Source organism: Podarcis erhardii (genome assembly GCF_964252035.2).
Source record: "Podarcis erhardii genome assembly, chromosome: 2".
Classification (NCBI taxonomy): domain Eukaryota; kingdom Metazoa; phylum Chordata; class Lepidosauria; order Squamata; family Lacertidae; genus Podarcis; species Podarcis erhardii.
The window spans coordinates 54,053,466-54,072,788 of NC_138498.1; the positions used below are offsets into that span (position 1 = coordinate 54,053,466).

General features: G+C 40.8%; 1 protein-coding gene across 3 annotated transcripts; it reads right to left on the minus strand.

Moving 5' to 3' along the window:
• Positions 1 to 521: 521 nt before the first annotated feature.
• On the minus strand, positions 522 to 6,397 carry DRD1 (dopamine receptor D1). 3 transcript variants are annotated; one of them, XM_081849412.1, is made up of 3 exons: positions 6,264 to 6,397; positions 4,676 to 5,578; positions 522 to 4,560 (listed from the first exon to the last, which is right to left on the minus strand). In XM_081849412.1, the coding sequence occupies exon 3, from the start codon at positions 3,911 to 3,913 to the stop codon at positions 2,555 to 2,557; it is 1,359 nt and encodes a 452-aa protein (XP_081705538.1). In that variant the 5' UTR covers positions 3,914 to 4,560; positions 4,676 to 5,578; positions 6,264 to 6,397; the 3' UTR covers positions 522 to 2,554. The 3 variants fall into 3 exon arrangements, with proteins under 3 accessions (XP_081705538.1, XP_081705539.1, XP_081705540.1); XM_081849413.1 differs by having other exon boundaries at positions 6,351 to 6,390; XM_081849414.1 differs by lacking the exon at positions 6,264 to 6,397 and adding an exon at positions 6,059 to 6,165.
• Between the last annotated feature and the right edge of the window lie 12,926 nt (positions 6,398 to 19,323).

Consider the following 19,323-nt stretch of genomic DNA (forward strand, 5'->3'; position numbering starts at 1 on the left):
TAAAGGTTTTTTTTGTGCTTACTCTTTTGCTTATAGATGTAATTGCAATAATAAATAGCTGTGGGAGAAGAAACCACAAACAGCTCTTTCTGACAAACCCACAGGGTTTCTTCTTATTTAGAACCTAGGAAATTGCCTTATACCAGGTCAGATCAGTGGTCCATGTAGCTCAGTATTGTCCATACTGACTGACAGTAGCTCCAAAATTTCAGGTAGGGGTCTCTCCCAGCCCTACCTGGAAAAGCTGGGGACTGACCTTGGGACCTTGTGCATACAAAGTAGATCCTCTGCCACTTTTCTCACACCATTTCAAGGAGGATAGAAATCAGCCCAATCTGAATTCAAGTTTCCACGGGCACCAAACAAATAAACATTTCAATGGGATATGTTCCAATCTGACGCCATCAGTTAAATGTCTCAGTAGTTGTTGCAGCAAGAGGTTACAAAGGCAAAAAAGGAGGAAAGAGATTGTTATTCTTATTAAAAACACAATGACAAATAAAACACAATGATTTATCTAATAAACGTAATGTAAATTGCTTTATTTGACCTTATGTTCACAAAATAATTTTTATTATATGTATGAAAGCAGCTTACAGGCAATAAGAATTATGAAAACATTCACAATACTTAAATAACACAGACCTGATTCAGGGTGTATATTTTCATTAGGCTTCTAAATGATCTCTCCCAGTCCTCTTTTGCTGACTACACTTCTGGATGAATGCTATAATAAGGAGTATGTTTCTGCAAAAGTTTGGGGTTTTGCTAACATTCTTACCCTTCCCCTCACAAAAGGAACCCCCCAGATTATTCTCTTGGAATGTGTTTGTACATCAATGCTGGTGTCTGTTGGTGGGATTGGCATCATCATTGTTTTTCGTTTATATCTTCAAGGGAATGTCACAGGAATTTTGATTTCTATGTAGGTAGTAAAAAAGAAATATTGGGCAACTTGTGGGATAGTGGGGGGTTTTGCTTCTCCATTCACTGTGTCGGCATCCAGAATAGGAATGAGGCACTATTTTCTACATGAGGGAAGCCAACCAAGACAGCTAGAATTTATATCGCAGTATCTCACTTCCGGCATTCTGAATGGGTACAGTAGCAAATCGTGCAGCTTCAGATGACATCAATATTTATTTATCTCTTCATTTTTTATTACCAGTTTCATAAGAGCAAAGGAAACCTCAACAGGCCAGACCAGGGTGAGGGTGGGATGTTTCCCATGGTGGCCAAACAGATGCTTCCAAGATGCAAGGCCCAAGGGCAAGAGCCCTCCCTCGTGGTTTTTCAACAGCATCTGGTATTTAGAGGTATACTGCCTCAAAAAATGGAGGCTCTAGCTGTCATGGATAATAGCTATTGATAGGTCTATTCTCCATTTCACTGGTTACATGGGAGGGGAAGTTCTCCCCCCCCCCCCAAGAAACAATAGTCAAAATTTGACATTAAAAAAAAAAGTCCGAGAGGGGTGGTTTATCTTACAAAATGACAAATACCCACTGTTGGTTAACTAAGATGGTTTTCTTCTTAGCTCAATTCATCTTATAAGTTGTATTCATATATAAGGTGTACTATATACAGTTTCACATGCTGACGTTCAAGCAAAGTCAACATAACAGGAAATTCCAAAATAAATTTATGGCAATTTGTTTCGTTTCTTATAAGGGCACAACTTTTGCATTTTGCCATTCAGTCAACTCTGGTCCTATATTTTTGGTACAGAAAGCCCCACAAGAACATTGCATCATCACCATCACACAACTTTGTTCCGTTCTTCAGCTTCTCCTGTGTTTTGAACGACTATGTGTTACATAGTTATCCAGGCAAAGCTCACTTTCAGAATTGTTCCTTTGTTTGTTTTATAAAGTGCTGGCTAGTAAACTGGTCAAAAATGCAGTGAATGAGACCCCAGAAATATCCCATTATTTAGACATATATAAAATAAGATAAATAAAGCTAGATTTCTTAACATATGAAAAAATAGCCATTTAAATAATAAATAAATAAAGCCAGTATTGACACATTGTCTTCCTACTATTAAAAATATTCCACTCTTGTTATAAGGCTCTATTGATGTTCAGAAATCATTTATAAAGGCATCCACCTAACCTGGCAAAAGTCACCAAACTTTACTTGCAACCTATGAACACTCAAATACAACTATGCAAGTCAAACAGGAACCTCATACTTAGCTTAATACATTTTGTTCATAAATAAAATTCGTTAGCCTCCCCCCAGTTCTGTTTCTGCAAACATTTAACAAGCTGATTTTCCATTTCCTTCGCAACTGTGCAGTATCTACAATTTAGATCTGTTTCAAATTCAGGATGAACAACATAGAACAATCTCTAAATACAATGTTATGCAGGTTGGAATTCTTTGTTTTAAATTGGATGCTTCTGTCAAACAGCAGCTAACTGAGCTCTGGGCTTTTGTGTGATGGCTTTAAACTCTCGCGATAGCACACTTTCTTACAAAAGAAAAAGAGAGAGAAACACCTTACAAATCTTCCTTCCGCATTTCGATGGGCTGCTAGCTCTTTCACACCTCAGGTTTTATGCTGACCATTTTGTGTAATGGGGTTGATCTTTTCCAAAGAAACGTCAGCTTCAAAATCCAAGATACCTGATAGGGCTGGAGAAATTTTCTCCAACGTTTTAGACAGTTCCCCCTCCTCTTCCTTTTTTGCCATGTCGTCTTCTTCTGGGCATATAACAGCATGGGGAATCAGATAGACTAAATTGCATTCTTTGGGGCTGGACCCTCTGGGCTCAAGCTGACTGGAAAAGGCTATGCCCCCATTGTTGTTAATACTAACTGTCTCTATCGCATTGATGGAAGCAGGACAAAGTCTGTAGCATCCCAAGAGAGTAGAGAATGCCTTGCGGAAGTCTGCGTTGAAGGCATAGATGATGGGGTTCAGCGAAGAGTTGGCCCATCCGAACCAAACAAAGACATCAAAAGTGGCAGAACTAATACAAAACGGTTCTGCTCCCTTGGATTGTATGGTGGGCTCACAGAAGGGCACCATGCAGTTCAGTATGAAAAAGGGTAACCAGCAGCACACAAACACCCCCATGATCACTGACAAAGTCTTCAAGACTTTCGTTTCTCTCTTGAAGGACATTTTGAAGGAACTTTCTGGCTGCTGGCAATCCATGCTGCTTCCATTGCCAGCGGGGGTTTGGCAGTTTTTGGCGTGCACGGCTGCTCTTTCCAAGGCGGAAATGCGCCTGATTTGCTTCTGAGCAATCCTGTATATCCTCGTATAGGTGACTATCATGATGGCCACTGGGATGTAGAAGCTGATGAGGGAGGAAGAGATGGCGTACATCCTGTTTAAGCTGGAGTCGCAGTTGTCCATAGCTACCCCTTGGAAAGTGGAGTTCAGGTCTAAGAAGCTGGTGGTTTTAGCCTTGTGCCAGTTCAGCTGCACTGGGATGAAGGAGATCAGCACAGACAAAGTCCATGCCACACTGATCATAATGAAGGCTGCTCTTGGGGTCATTTTCCTCTCATACCTAAATGGGCTGGAGATGGCCCAATATCTGTCCACACTGATGACACACAGGTTTAAGATGGAGGCTGTGGAACACATGATATCAAATGCCACCCAAATATTACAGAAGGACCCAAAAGGCCAGAATCCAGCTATCTCCGCCACGGCTTTCCAAGGCATGACCAAGACGGCTACTAACAAGTCTGAGACTGCCAGAGAGATCACAAAGAAGTTGGTCACCTTGGACCTCAGGTGGCGGAACCTGATGACCGCAGCACAGACCAGTGTGTTCCCTAGGAGTGTGGAAAGAATCAGCAAGGAAAGGAAGCAGCCGGTGAGGATCCGAAAGCAGGAATCCCTTTTCACAAGCATCCCTTCCCCGTCCATAGTGGTGTTGTTCCAAATCATGTTTCCTCCCAAGGCAAGATCATATCATGGGGGCTTGCGATGACATCAGCTCATGTCCTTGCAGAGCTTGCAGAAGAGACATCAGGTGTCCATTAATTACTCACCACCAGGCAGACCCCCACTAAGGATTGTGCTAAAGTCTCTTCGCTCTCGGGAGGGATCCCATCATCCTTAGGAATCTCATTAAGAAACATCAGGCATTCTGTGGCAAGTATCTGAAACTGACTGTCACAGTCATGGTTTTCCCCCTCCAGTAATCCTTCCTGAATTTCAGCCTAAAATGGAATACTCTTAAGCAGAACAGGCCAGTACAAAAATCCTCAGAGTCCTGTACAAATAAACTCAGCATCCCAGGGGCACAATCACTCTCCAGCCTACATGGATTCTCCCTTAAATAGGCTATTGATTCAGTTTGTCCAGTGTCCATTTAACTAGCCCTTCAGCTCTATTGAAGCAGAACACATTAGGTGCTTTTGTTTCCGATTTAATTTTCCATCCCTTCCATTGGCGGGACATTTTTATATACATACTCTTTCAGACTTTGTCCCTTTCTGCTACCAAAATTTAAAATGTCAGTTCTGGCTTTACAAGTAGATTCAGAAATCAGCTCCTCACACTGTTCCACATTGTTTTTAAGATTCACAGTCCTAGAAGCAAAGAAAATAAATTTACATTTTAAGACATTCAATACCTAAGAGATCACAATTTATCTGTCTTATTTTTTTAAAAAAGAAAGAAAAGTAGAATTTTTCCAAGTCCTACCTTTTTGACTGTTGATGCTCTAGTGTTGTCCAGGGAAGAACATTTTCCTTTCTACTTTATTGAGAATTTGAATTGCATAGCAAAGCAAAAAAGACAACAATCGCAGCTGCCGGGCTGCATTGCATCAGGTATAATCTTCTGACGGTATGTAGGGTAGGCAGGTATGTGGACCTGTAGGTGTGCATTTTTAAAAAATTATTATTAGCAAAATCCACCAGCCCTAACTTTCGAGATCTCTCCTTCTAAATTAGTCTTCTGAGGATGTGGATGAGCTCCTTCCTTTTCAGTGCTCCCTTGCGATTCGTGTGTAAACTCTGTGCATCAAGTCAGTCCCCGTTTGGGTACTCATCACCCAAGTCACGTTTTGTACATCCCGTCAAAGTGGCCCATCAGGATGAAATCATCCCAAGCAAAGGCACAATATTTCCAATTATCTGGCAAAGATCTGGGAGAAGTTCAGCTTGTCTTGTAGCCGTCATTGGATGAAGGGAGGGAGGGAAGGAAGGAGTAGGAAAAGACCTGAGTGCAGATCCCTTTGGCCCTTGATGTAGTTTCCCAGCCACCGACTATTATGTGCAATTGGAGTTTGTTAAGAAGCTGAGGTCCTTCACTGTTGAGCGACTTTCTCTTGTTTCTCTGAGGAGCATCCACCTTCTCCCTACAGCTCAAGATTGTGGCATCCCAGAGATCAGATCATAGCCTCTCCCTTAAAAACACATCCAGGAACAGCAGCTTCCTCAGGGTCGTCTGTTCTCCACCTCTGGGTTTACATCTCTGATCCCAGGTGCTCTTTCTTCAGCATGCTGAGCCAGGGACCCTGACGGCACACGATCCTTCCTGCCCAGAGTGGCAAGCAGCAACATTGCCATGCAAGAAAAGGTCTGTATATTCGAGGTCTCTTTCCTAAATCACAGAGGAGGGAAAGCCAAGCATGAGGCAGAGAAATTGACAAGCAGGAGCACCTCAGATTGCCTGCCCTTAAAATTAAAGCAGCCTCCCCTGTAGAGAGCATGGAGGAAAACACAAAACTCTTTTCCCACACTCTCCAGGCAGGCACACCAGGAAGCACCGGGAGATTAATTACCCAAATATTCAGATTTTGAGCATGCTCTGTTAATTTAAACTCTCCAATACTACATTGCTCTCAGGAGCACTATCTCACAATCGTCCCAAAAGTCAAGGAGTGCTGATTTATCCTGACAGTAAACGGACATTAAATTATTTTGGAATAGTCCATGAAAGTGCACACCAAGCGAGCCCCCGAGACCTAAGACCCGGAAGATGCCTGATTAGCAATGTCATTTGGCATACATATGCACTTTTATATGTGACTGTGCATAGCCACACATGTCTATGAATATTGAAAGATAATCTAAAACATACCGAGCACAAAAGAATGTAGGCATTTCAATTCTCCTAAGTCACCCTTTGTATTTAAAACCAGAGCGCTATAGAAATAACAAGCAAGCACCACAAATGAACTCTGCCGCCTTGCCACGAACCCCAGCTCCCACAAACGAAAACACACACATAATCCAAGCTGACACCAAGATCTGAAACTCATCTTTGCCCTCTGGCATGGACCTACCAACATGGAGAAGTCATTTATACCACCGTGTCGTGGCTGTTGCAGAGTGTAGTGGCTGTTGCTCCCAGCTGAAAGATCAACGCTCACCTCATCTTTTTCCTGCTGGTTTATTTCTGGTCCTCCTTTCCCTCTCCCCCCACCCCCCACTATACATCACCACTTTCTCTTTGCAGTTCACTGTGTTCACTAACTTCCCATGTCGCAGACTTCTGCGTGGGCCTGGCTCCCTCTTATGGCAGAAAAGAGAAGCACTTCCCCATATTAACAGATGCCATTATTTGTTTTGTGTCCCTTATGTGTGGCTGTGTATTTGTGCAAGGAGGGGGCGTTAAGAGTCAGGGGGAACACAACCTTTGTCCCTAGTATATATAGTACATACAAATCCTAAAGCAGACCTGCAGCTAAATAAAAAAGGTGTCTTTCTTAGCGTAACTTCAGGCCTAATCATTCATTGCTTCAAAGGAGTAGTCTGGTATAGATGTGCCAGTTTCAACCACTTTCCCCCATTTAAAAAACAAAAACAAAAAAACCCTAATTAATCATACAGGCAGGAGGCAAGGAGAAGAAGGAGGCATTGCTCTCCCTTGCCCTGCATTCCTTTACCGAAAGCAGGAAGGATTAATTTTGCAGCTGCTCCTTTGCAAGCATGTTCTCTGAGAAGCTGTTTGTAAAGCAGTGCCCTGCACCAGGCAGGAAAGTCGGGGTCCATTCCAAGGGATTTCCTGGCTTTCCTTCTTGCTGGTGCCTTGGCCCCTGGGCATAGGCACTGACTCCTAGGGACCAAAGCAGTTTTGGAGGCCCCAATTTTTTTAGGGGCCTGGGCCCCCTCGATGTTCAGAGGACATTTGGCTCTGTCCCTGGCTCCTGGATATCAGATCAGGCCCCCTCAAATAACTAAAGAAGATGGTGTCTCTGGCCCTGGGCCATCCAACCTGGCAAAGAAGGCAGATATCTCATTTAAACCCCTAACTGGTTGTCTATAGGCCAATTTTGGAAAGACTTGGAAGAGGCACCCTTATCAAATTGGCTCAAAGGAGTTTGACAATTGGCCCTAACAGGGAAATGGACCAAACAAATATGACTAGCTAAAAGAGAGGCACAAAGGCTCATTTGCAACTGCTTGGTACTGCTTTATTGATTACATGAACAAGAAAAGCAATCCTGATCTCTCACAGACATCCAGGCTGTTTTGGTCCTCCCCAGACGGTGGAGATCTGGTTCCAACAGCTACTCAGAAGTGATGTTCACTGGCTGGTCTTTGAGCCTAACCCTCCTCACAGAGGACTTCTGAGAACACAATTTGGCAGGATGGCATTTGCTACTTTGAAATATGATCAATGCACAAGAAAGTGATTGGTGCACAGTCTTAGGGCATGGCATGGAATGTATAACCAAGTCTCCTGGCACTCCACACTGACTAGGCACTTGTAGCCTTCATTCTCCCATGTGGAGGAAGCTAGGCTGGTCACCAAAAAAGCACTCAGATTTGAATAAAATGTGCATGTGTGCTAATTTATATGCATTGGCACCAATTTGGAAAGAGTGGCTCTAGATTCAAAAGAAATTCAAAACATTTCACCATAGAGAGGAGACTCCAGGCAAACAACAATAATTATCAGAGTTCAAGAAATTCCAGGGAGGCAAAAGACTCAGAAGGATGCTGACCAAGTGAGAGATGTGGCGCGAGAGCAGAGGGGCAGTTGCTAGGGGTCAAAGGCTATTTCTGCAGCAATATACCTGCCTCCAGTGTCCTGGAGGTGCTCAATCAGCATGAAAGGAGAGCTTTTGAGCCACTGAGAAGAGGTCTCAGAGTGAAAGCAGTGAGACAGCCACTGAGGATTGACTTCTAGGGTCACTCTGGAGAAGGAATGTGGGGAGACCATAGAGGAGTTGTTCTGTATGCTCCAAAGCTAAACGTTTAGGAACACTGAAAATGCACAGTGCTTCAGTTTCAAGAGAATGGTGTGCAAGTTCCGTTTCATACATTGGAACGTCAATGGAAACACAATGCAAGTCACTCCAAAAGCAGATATTGGAGCACTCCAAATCATTTGCCCATGAATGTGCACAGAAATAGTAGATCTAGCTCAAAGGCAACACACAGAGATCTGTGTTTGCTGTTGCAGTGCATCCCTTATTATGATTATTGTATGATTATAAGATTATTAAATAATGTTAGAAGCTTGTATAGTCTTAGATGGGAGAGGAGGTATGAGGGGACATGTCTGCAGTGACTATCATGAAGTGACCCTGCATATTTGACTTTGCCACTACACTGCTGCCCAAAAGGGAGTGTGGACTGGGATTAATCCCAATAGCCAAATCGAGAGACCTGGGTGGAGCTGCATTTGGCAACTGGGCTTGAGGTTTCCTAACCCTGATCTATGGAGACAGGTTAAATAATGGGCAACAGTCATGGGAAGATGTAGAGAGGTTGGGAATTGACATGGTACTCCAATGTTTCTTTGAATTTTGTTGACTTATTTTTGTAACACGTTAAGAAAAGATTTTTAAAAATAGATACATAAATGGATAGATAGATAAATGATAGATATTAAAATCCATTTTGGTGCCAGTAGGCATATCTAAGCTTTAAATAAACTTCAAAATGTTAAGGGGGGGTTTTCTTTCCAAACACTCCAGCATGAAGAAACAACCTGTTTGCCCTTTTGTTTAATCTGCAAAGCTCTAAAGAAAGTGATGGATATGAAGAGTCTGACAACATAATGAAAGCCTTTTCAAACGTTGAGATTTTGTGAAAGCAAGATTTGTGATCAGCTCATTAGGATAATCTGTTTTCATTATTTGAAAGAAAACCTTGACACCCCACTGTGGTCAAGGCAGTTCAGAGAAATGTGATTGAAGAGTTTCCTAAAAGCTGAAATGGCAGTACACTCACTCTGATACAAGCGCGTGGATTGCACATCCTGATGTGCTTTTCTTGGAGGGAGTTGTTGCGTATTTAAATCACACTGCTTTAGGACTTCCGGGTCTGCTGTGGGCAATGGCACATGGCAGAGATTGCTCGCACTGAGTGACCTGCTTGCTGTGAGGAGACAGGAAGGTAGCGAGGGCAACACATCTTCTCTAAAAAAAGTCCAAAGGTTTTCAGTTCAGGTTCTGGAGTGTCCAGCGGCGTCAGTAGATGTTCTCACGGAGTTCCTGAAGCTCCAGCAAGAGCTGTGGGAGGCTCTGAGATTGAGCACAGACACATGGCATGATCGAGACCCTACAGCAAGAAGCCTTGAGATCCGTCATTAAAGCGGCAACCTCTCTAAAAGAAAAGGATTTGGGACCAATCTGGATACGGTAAAAGGACTTAAAATCTAGAGATTTTTCTACCACGAACATTGTCTGACCACAACTCTATAATAGTGGAATTAAGAACAGGGAAGTTTCCCAATGAGATGGAGACTAAATGAAAATTTATTAAATGGTCAAGAAATATTAGGGAAAGGGGCAAAAAAATTAAAGTATTACTTTGAAATTAAGGTAAACCAAGAGGCAAATTTAAAGGTGGTTTGGGACACGAGTAAAGCGGTAATGCGGGGTTTCTTTATGCAACAAAGAGCGTACCAAAGAAAGATAAGAGAGATAAAAAAGAAGAAATTTTACAAGAAATAAAAAGAAAAGACAAAGAATTAATAATTTCCCCATGAAAAGAGATAGTGAAACAGGACATTAATATATTGCAAACACAATATTCAATTATAATAAAACAGGAAACAGAATGGAAAATTAAATATTTAAAACAGAAACAATTTGAACAAGCTAATAAGCCAGGGAAACTACTAGTATGGCAAATAAAGAAAGAAAAAAACCTGTATTAATAATAATTAATTAATTATGAATATTAATTAATTAATAATAATGAATAATTTAAAGGAAATTATAAATATGACCTGAAATACAGGGGAGCTGCCAGAATCCTAGAAGCGTGCTTATATAACTTTGATCCCTACGCAAGATAGAGATCCAGAGCTGGTTAAAAACTATTGACCTATATCTTTGTTGAATAATGATTAGAAACTTTTTGCAGTTATATTAACCAACAGGTTGTAAGATGTATTAAAAGGTAATCCATCAAGATCAGGCCAGATTCTTGCCAGGAAGACAAATGAAAGATAATATCAGAAATAAAATTGATGTAATAGAATATTTAGCAGTGAGAAATGAAAAATAAGCAGCCTTAATGTTTTTAGATGCAGAAAAAGCATTTGATAATGTCTCCTGGGATTTTATATGTTTAAAGTTTTGGACTATATGAGCTGTGGAGACACTTTTATAAAAGGAGTTAAAGCAATATATATAGAGAATCACAGCAAAATCGATAGTAAATAACGTACTGACTATTGTAAGATTACTGAAGCTACTAGACAAGGTTGTCTACTGTCACCTTTATTGTTTATATTAGCTTTAGAAGTTTTGGTGCAAAGAATAAGATGTAATCAATAAATTAAAGGGGAAAGGGTGGGACAGAGACAATACAAATTAAAAGCATTTGCAGATGACGTGGTCATATCTGTAGAAGAACCAATAGAGTCGATTCTGAAAGCATTAGAAGAGATTTTAAAAATGGAAAAATAGCAAGGCTTAAAATTAATAAAGATAAAACCAAGCTCCTGGTAAAGAACATGAATGATGAAAGTAAAAATAAATTACAAAATATATCAGGTCTAAAGATCAAAAAGAAGGTTAAGTATTTAGGTGCATGGTTAACAACAAAGAAAATAAATCTATATAAAGATAATTTTTTAAAAAACCTGGGAAAATGTCAAAAGAAATTTGCAAATATGGGATAGAATTAAACATTTGTTGCTGGGTAGAATGTTGACTATAAAGATGAATGTATTACCAAGAATGCTAATTTTGTTTCAATCAATACCGCCAATTGGCAAGACAGATTACCTGGCAATCTGGCTATATCTGGCAAGGGGGGAAAAACAAGAATAAAATATAAAATACTGATAGACACGAAAGAGAGAGGAGGTTTCTCCCTGCCAGATATGAGATTATATTATGAAGCATCTTGTCTGTGCTGGTTGAAGGAACAGTTGCTGTTGTAGAATCTGCATTGTTTAGATTTAGAAGCTCACAATAATATTTTTGGTTGGCATGCTTCTTTGTGGTATGAAAAGGTGAAAGTACATGAAGGTTTTACAAACCATATAATTGTGAAAAAATGGTATAGCATATGGGATAAATATAAAAAAATACTGGAAACTAAAATACCACTTTAGCTTTCACCCTTGGAAGCCATAGCAATGAAAAAGAAAAATATGGTGGAAAGTTGGGCAACTTTTAGAAATTTACTAAGAGAGAAAGGTGGAGAATTTAAATTAAAAGAGTTTAAGGATTTACCAGGAATGTTAACAACATGGTTACAATATCATCATTTGAAGGAAACATTTTAAAAGGATATGAAGTGGGGGATTGAGGAACAACTATCACAATTAGAGAGCAACCTCTTAAATTGTAATGTTAAAGTGATGTCTAAAATGTACAAAATGTTATTGGAATGGGAGACAAAGGATGAACAAATGAAATCTTCAGTGATACATTGGGCAATAGATATTGGTCATAACATGGGAACGATTATTGAATACAGATATAAAATTTACAGCGTGTTATGGTTTAAAAGAAAATTATATGAAAATGCTATATAGATGGTACCTAACACAATGTATAAATCAAAGTCGAATAAGTGTTGGAAATGTAAAGAGAAAGAAGGCACCTTTTTCACATGTGGTGGTCTTGTAACAAGGTTAAAGCTTACTGGGAAATGATATATAATGAACTGAAAAAGATGTTTAAGATAACATTCGTAAAAAAACAACCCAGAAGCTTTTCTCTTGGCAATTATAGGATTAGAACTACCCAAACAATATAGAAATTTATTCATGTATGTGACTACAACTGCAAGAATGTTATTTGCCCAAAAGTGGAAGGAAGAAGAGGAGATTGGTTGCAGAAACTAATGGAGTAGCAGAAATGGCGAAACTTACCAGAAGAGTAAGAAATCAAGATAACAAACTTTTTAGAAAGGAATGGAATGCAATTTGTAGGAAAGGATGGAAATAAATGTAAAGAACCACAGAAAGAGGGGGAAGGAAGTTGATTGAAATTGAAAATGTTAAAACTTGGTTAGATAATTGTTGGAACGTATATAAATGAAAATTATAAATATTTTTAAATAAATCACACTGCTTTAGTTCCCAACTTTCTTTCTGTGAAGGATTCCTATCATGAAATGTCCTCCTCTACCTTCCTGATCATCCTGCACCCTCTGAAAAAAACTGCTTCTGGAGGTTAAAATACCTATAGGAATAATGTTAATTATGGCACAGGAACTGCAGGTTGAAGGAGGAATTAGCAGAATTGCACTTTCTTTTGTAAACAAAGGAACAGCTTGGGTCCCAAGCTATTCATTAATAATAATAATTCTGATCTACAAAAGCATCTTTCAGGTTTCCTGAATGTTCCAAAATAAGAAACTTCATTTCCTTTCTTCCCTGCAATGCAAATTATTTATAACCCTGATGTATACATTATTAAAGGCCAGTAAAATAGTTATTTAGGCGACAATTCTATGCTTGCTTACTTACTTGGAATAAAGTCTCATTGAGCTCAGTGGGACTTATTTCTGAGTAAACCTGTGCAAGTTTTGCAATGTTAAAAATAAATCTCCTATATTGGCATAACAAACTGTTCTCCGGTAAAGCTTGTAAATGAAGACTTAAGAAATCTAAGGCAGGGCGTTGGAGGGAGGGTTAACTGTCATGAAAGAACAAATAGACTCACTGAGCTGTCAGGCAGAATCAAAGGTTAATTTACTAGGGTTTAGCATTTGTAGAGCTGCTTTTATGCCACCTATAATTTTTCTTAATGTCAGTTACGACAGATAATGCTTAGCTAACCTTGAGCAGCTAACAGTAATGCACATTACAGTCTGTTGGGTTTCCCCCCCCCCCCAAAACACACACACACCAAGGGGAGGGGAGAGGGGGAATTGTACCACCGCAAGCTTCCCTTCCCACGGCTTATTATTATTCCATCCTCTAAACATTATTCATTTCATCCCTGAGGGAAAAGATGTGGAGCAAGGAGGTGAGAAAACATAATTATTTGCCACCAGGAGAGCCTTTATGTGCTACTTAGTGGGATTTGTTAAAACACACACACACACACACACAAATAGATTATATTAATACTCAACCATTTTGCCATATCTGTTTAAACGGCTTCCATTGTTTTTTTAGAACAGCCTTCCTCAATCTTGTGCCCTCCAGATGTTTTTGATTACAGCTGTCATCATCTCTGCCTATGGGCCATGCTGGCTGGGACTGATGGGAGTTGTAGTTCAACATCTGGAGGGCACCCAGTTGAAGAACTCTGTTCTACAATAAAGGCAATAGCAATCAATCTGTGAAGCATTGATTTGATTAAAGAGGGTGCTTGAATAAAAATGGTAACATGTTCCTACTAGTATAATGTTTAAGGCAAAAGGATAGATGAAACAGGCTGAAGAGCCCACCAATAACAAGTGGTCAGTTTGGAACTTCTTCATTTAAGGGCCCTGCTTCCTTCACAAGCTGGATGGTGATAAAAGCAAGAAAATCAGTTGCAAAAACGTGTAGGCAACTGCCTTCCATGCTTCTTATTTAGACTCTCATTTATTGAAGGTTTTAAACAGAGTTTGGATGGCCATCTGCTATGGATGCTTTGAGATTCCTGTATTGCAGGGGGTTGGACTAGATGACTCTTAGCGTCCCTTCCAACTCTATGATTCTTATGTCACATCACTGCCCTATCCCCCATGTCTCTAGTATAAGTCACGCCACCTCCTGGCCAGGTGTAAGTGTCAACATGCAGAGGGCCAGAAGGCCAATTGGCTAGCCCCAGCTGGGCCATCTCCTTCCAGCCGTCCTGCTGCGAAGACCCATTGGTCTCTGCTCCGATGTAAATCAGCGACCCAGGCTTCAAAGCCAGGGCACACAATCAGCATATCAAACTGTGCACACAGAATAGGCGTGAGGCTTGTGAAAGCATACTACAACTACAGATTTATTAATCGTAAATCAGGACAAAGAAACATGTCATTTCTCTCTTCATCTTCTCAGAGAGACAAGGAAAAACAAAAGCAATACACACAAAGGAAGTTTCCAGCAAGCTGTTTTGGAATGTAAACAGACATGTGACACGCAACAGTTCCACACGTCTGCTCCTTGAGGTGGAATAGAAATTCTCAACAATAAAGGGGGGAGAGAAGCAGGAGATGGGCTGAATCCCAAAGTACAGACCTCCTTTTTCCAGCTGGGACATCAGTCATGGAATCATTACAAACACTGCATTTTGCATTGCAATATTGCAGGATTTTAACAGCCACACTACAACGGGTGCAGCTTTCAAGTTGTGTGAATTATTCTTTTGAAAGTGTTTACAACAGAACAAGCCCATCAAGATAAATCTGGATTTAAAATGAGGCCTTTTGAAAGTTTCCATTTAAATCTAAGGCATCCCAATAGCACTGCATGTCAAGATAACAGCACTCTTGCCGACTGCTGGGGGGAGGGGATTGAGCAACACAATCACAGGCTATTTCTTTTCCATTTTGATGACTTGCCTGTCAGCAGCCAATATATGGCTGTACATATGCTTCATTCACGACAACTCAGAATGACTGGGAAACATCTGTAAAACTTATGTAAACCTCTCAACAGGTTTTAAATTCTAGCATTTAATACATTGTGAGCCCTATGTTGTTAATAAAATACTGCAACTCATTTGCCAGTCTAAAGAACCAATGTGATTTAGAACTGATTTGTCCCATGTGAGTAATAAAATGAAAGCTGTTAAAATCCCATTGTTAATATTTAAGTGACTTCAGAACAGGGGAATCATGTCAGACTGGTGGAACCCTGGAAATCATTTAGCCACAGCTTTAGACTCAACTTTCCTGTTGATGTGCCCCAATGTGCTAGTTCAAGGATCAATTATTTTTCAGTGATATATCAAACATTTCCTTTGGCAAACAAAGACTAACCTTGATCTGCATTTAGGCAAGAATAGCCAGATGCACAAATATAAGATGGGGCACATCTGGCTTGCCAGGAGTGCATGTGAAAAGGATCTATGGGTCTTAGTAGACCACAAACTTAACATGAGTTGCAGCAGCAAAAAAGCTAATGCTATTCTAGGTTGCATCAACAGAAGTACTGTATAAAGCTCAGAACAAGGACCATAATAGTCCTGCTATACTCTGCCTTGGTCAGACCACACCTAGAGTACTTTGTCCAGTTCTGGGCACCACAATTTAAGAAGGATACTGACAAGCTGGAATGTGTGCAGAGGAGTGTGACAAAGATGATCAAGGGTCCGGAATTCAAGCCTTGAGGAACAGTTGGGGAAGCTGGGTATGTTTAGCATGGAAAAGAGGAGACTGAAAGGATATATGTTAGCCAATCCAGTATATAAAGAGCTGTCACATGGGAAATGGAGCAAGTTTGCTTTCTCCTGCTTTGGAGGGTAGGACCTGAACCAATGGCTTCAAGTTACAAGAAATGAGATTGTAACTAAACTTCAGGAAGAACTTTATGACAGTAAGAGCTGTTCAGTAGTGAAGCACACTCCCTCAAAGGTGGTGGACTCTACTTCCTTGGAGGTTTCAGAGCAGAGGTAGAAAGGCCATCCGTCATGGATGCTTTAGTTGGGATTCCTGTACTGCAGGGGTTGAGCAAAATTACCCTCAGGATTCCTCTACAATTCTATGATTCTTTGAAATGTTGCATGAAATGTAGGAACAATATAAGAATTCACTACCTTCATTTCAGTTGTCAGCCGTTCCCAACCTGGTGCCTTCCAAATGTTTTGGACTTCAAATCCTATCAGCCACATCCAGCATGGCCAACAGTCAGGGAGTTGTAGTTCAAAACATCTAGAAGGTACCAGGATAGTCTGACTTAGATCAACATATATGATAGTGGTGAAGAACCCTCCAACCCATAAGTTAAAGTAGACCCACCATCAGTCCCAATTGGGCATGTGAGGCCATTTTCTCCAAACCACACCCTCCTGCCTCAAGACCCACTGGGATCAGCTGTGCTACAGAACTTCTGATTGGGAACTCCATAGTGCAGCTGAATTCTATCCAAAGCAGGGCTTGCCAATCATCTGGGTGCCTTCATAAGATTTCCATGAGGATGTAACCGATAACAGCAGAGGGAGTTGGTGGGGGGACAGGATCAGAAAAGGGGAGAGGGATTGAATAGTAAGAGGCAATTGCAAGGCAAACTGCTAGAAAGGGAGAGATAGAGAAGTAAGGTGACAAGCAGCATCACAGTGATGCTTCAACATGCAAGAGGAATGGCTGAATGCTGCCAAGAGGAAGAGAGAAATTTAGAGGCACAGAGAGAGACAAGTTGTACTGTTATACCTATCCTTTTGGGATATGTCAGATGCATACCAGAGGGAGGGAGAACTGGTTCTGCAGCATTAGGGCAGATAAATAATAATAATGGGTGAAGCTGCGATTTCCAGGCAACGGCTAGGCAATGGCCTAGCAGAATTGTGGGGTGCAGCTAAACAAAATAGGCACCCAAAGCAGGATCTGGTTGGGGGGAGTAGCTACTGGCTGGACAGTTCTCAAGAAGAGGGTGAAAGTCTGAAAGTACAGTAGGGCTTCCAGCTGAGCAATTCAGAAGAGTGGGTAATGTAGAAACTGCAACAATAACACGCAAAGGAGGAGGGAGCAAAGAAGATCCTTGAGAGCTCAGGGATCCATGACAAGTATTAGTCCTAGAAAACAAACAGCAACAGAACCCACTTGGCCAGCTTTCAAAATGCTTCATCAGACTGCATCCTTAGTTTCAGGATACCTTCCCAAAAAGAGTACCACATCAATAGGAAGGCCAGCCTGACCCTAGCCATTGGCCAAGAAGGAGCAGCTCAAGATAACTGGCTTCTCTGATCTTGAAAGAAAGAAATCTGTTTCCATTGTCAATTGTCTTGTTACTGCAGAAGCAAGAAAAGTGTCCCCCTGGCCCCTATAATCATTCAGAAGACCCAAACCAATTGGGAAATGCAATCCTAACAAGAACACCAAGAAAATATTATCAGTCTGGCCCCAGCTGAATGCAGATGCCTTTTAACAACTCTCCTTTTTGTTCCGACATTGTCAAAACCAGTCTTCCCCATCCACCATTTTCTATCACCTTTTGTGATAGGAGTCTCGTCCTTTTGTTTGCAAGCCTGGGGATCAGGGGCTGTGTCTGTTTGTGGCTTATGTACAGCACTGACATAATGCAGGCACTCTGGGAGGAAAAAATCACAATAATGTTATTAATATTCTTACAAACATCATTCAAAGGTTTTCATTTCATTTTCAGCCCATCAGAGTGACACTGGTGAGCATTCAGTGGTAAATGCATGAATCCAAATGAAGTGCTCAGTATAACAGGCCAGGTCCTTTAAACAATAGTGAGAGGGGAAGGAAATTAAAAAATGCTGGCTCCAGCAGGTTAATTGGGACAAATGAGGTGAAATAATAAAGGCAAGGACATGGAAGGACAACTCTTTAGAAATATTTGGAAACATAATTCATGTACTGCCCATAGGGTAGAAATGGATAGAATATAAATGTATAAGTCACTGTGTCAGAAACAAAACTTATTAGAGTCCTTGCATGTTTTGATTTGTACAGTAATTTTCTGTATACAACATGGAATGACCCAGAAAGCAGCCATCTCAACCCTATTCAGGAGGATCACATTCAGTGCTTCCACTATACACTCAGATTAGCAATGAGCGTAGAACCTAAATGCATATGTGAGTGAATGCATGGAGGCTCTCTACTGGGATGGAGAACCTGTGGTCCTTGAGATGGACTACAACTCCCATCATCCCTGAGCATTGACCCCATACTGGGTGGGGGTTGGGCTGATGGGAGTCGCAGTCTAACCATGCCTGGAGGGCTACAGATCTTCCATTCTTACTGTATTCTGTCATTAATCTGAATATGTGTAGACTGGGAGTATGGCTTTGCAAACAAGCCTGGCCTTGTGTTTCTGTAAATCGAACAAGAGTGGTTACCAGTTGGGCCACTTCACACAGCAAAATGTCTCAGATCAGCCCTGCATCTTAACTTCTGGGCTCAGGAGTTCAGCCAATTTACAAGTCGCATTAGACTTTCCTCTGATTTTGTGTTTGTGTGTGTGTTGTTATTACATATATATCTCACCTTCCCTCCAAGGAGATCATGGTGGCATAAATGGTTCTCCCCCCTCTCCGTTTTATTTTCGCAACAACTCTGTGAGGTAGGTTTGGCTGAGACACTGACTGGCAGCAAGCTTCATGGCCAAGTGGGTATCTGACAACTTTGTCTCCCAAGTCCTAGGCCAGCACTCTAACCACTACACTACGCTAATGATGTTGACATCCATCTGTTTCATGAGATGTAAGTGATGCAAGTTCACTGAATAATACATGGTGTTAGCTCCTATGTAGCCTACAAATAAATAGGTACCGGGGTCTACAGTCTAAGGCTTATCTAAGGCTGCAGTCTTAAACTACACAAAATTAAATTTAAAATGTCAGAGAGAGAGAGAGAGAGAGAGAGAGAGAGAGAGAGAGAGAGAGAGAGAAAACCAAGTTCCAGGAGATCCCTGACTTGGATGACTACAGATGCAAGTCTTGGCAAGGTGGTTCTTTGGTTGCTCTCAATAGAATCATTGCTGGTCCTACTCAGTCCCACTGAGGTTAATAAACACAACTAACTCAGGTCCATTACTTTAAATGGGTCTGCTTTGTGTAGAACTTAATTGGATTCAAACAACACAGCGCATTTAAGGCTAAGGTTGAATCAGCTCCTTTTTGGTCTGAAATATGGGGTTTCCTTAAAAAATTCAGAAACTTGAAAATGATCAGAAATAAATACTATAATGATTTAAACTACACTTAAGACTGAGCATTTAAGATTAACAAAATGGAGCAATACCCAAATTCTATCCTTTCAATTTGGATTTGTAATAAAAACAGATTTGCTCAGTTACATGATTTCTCCCTT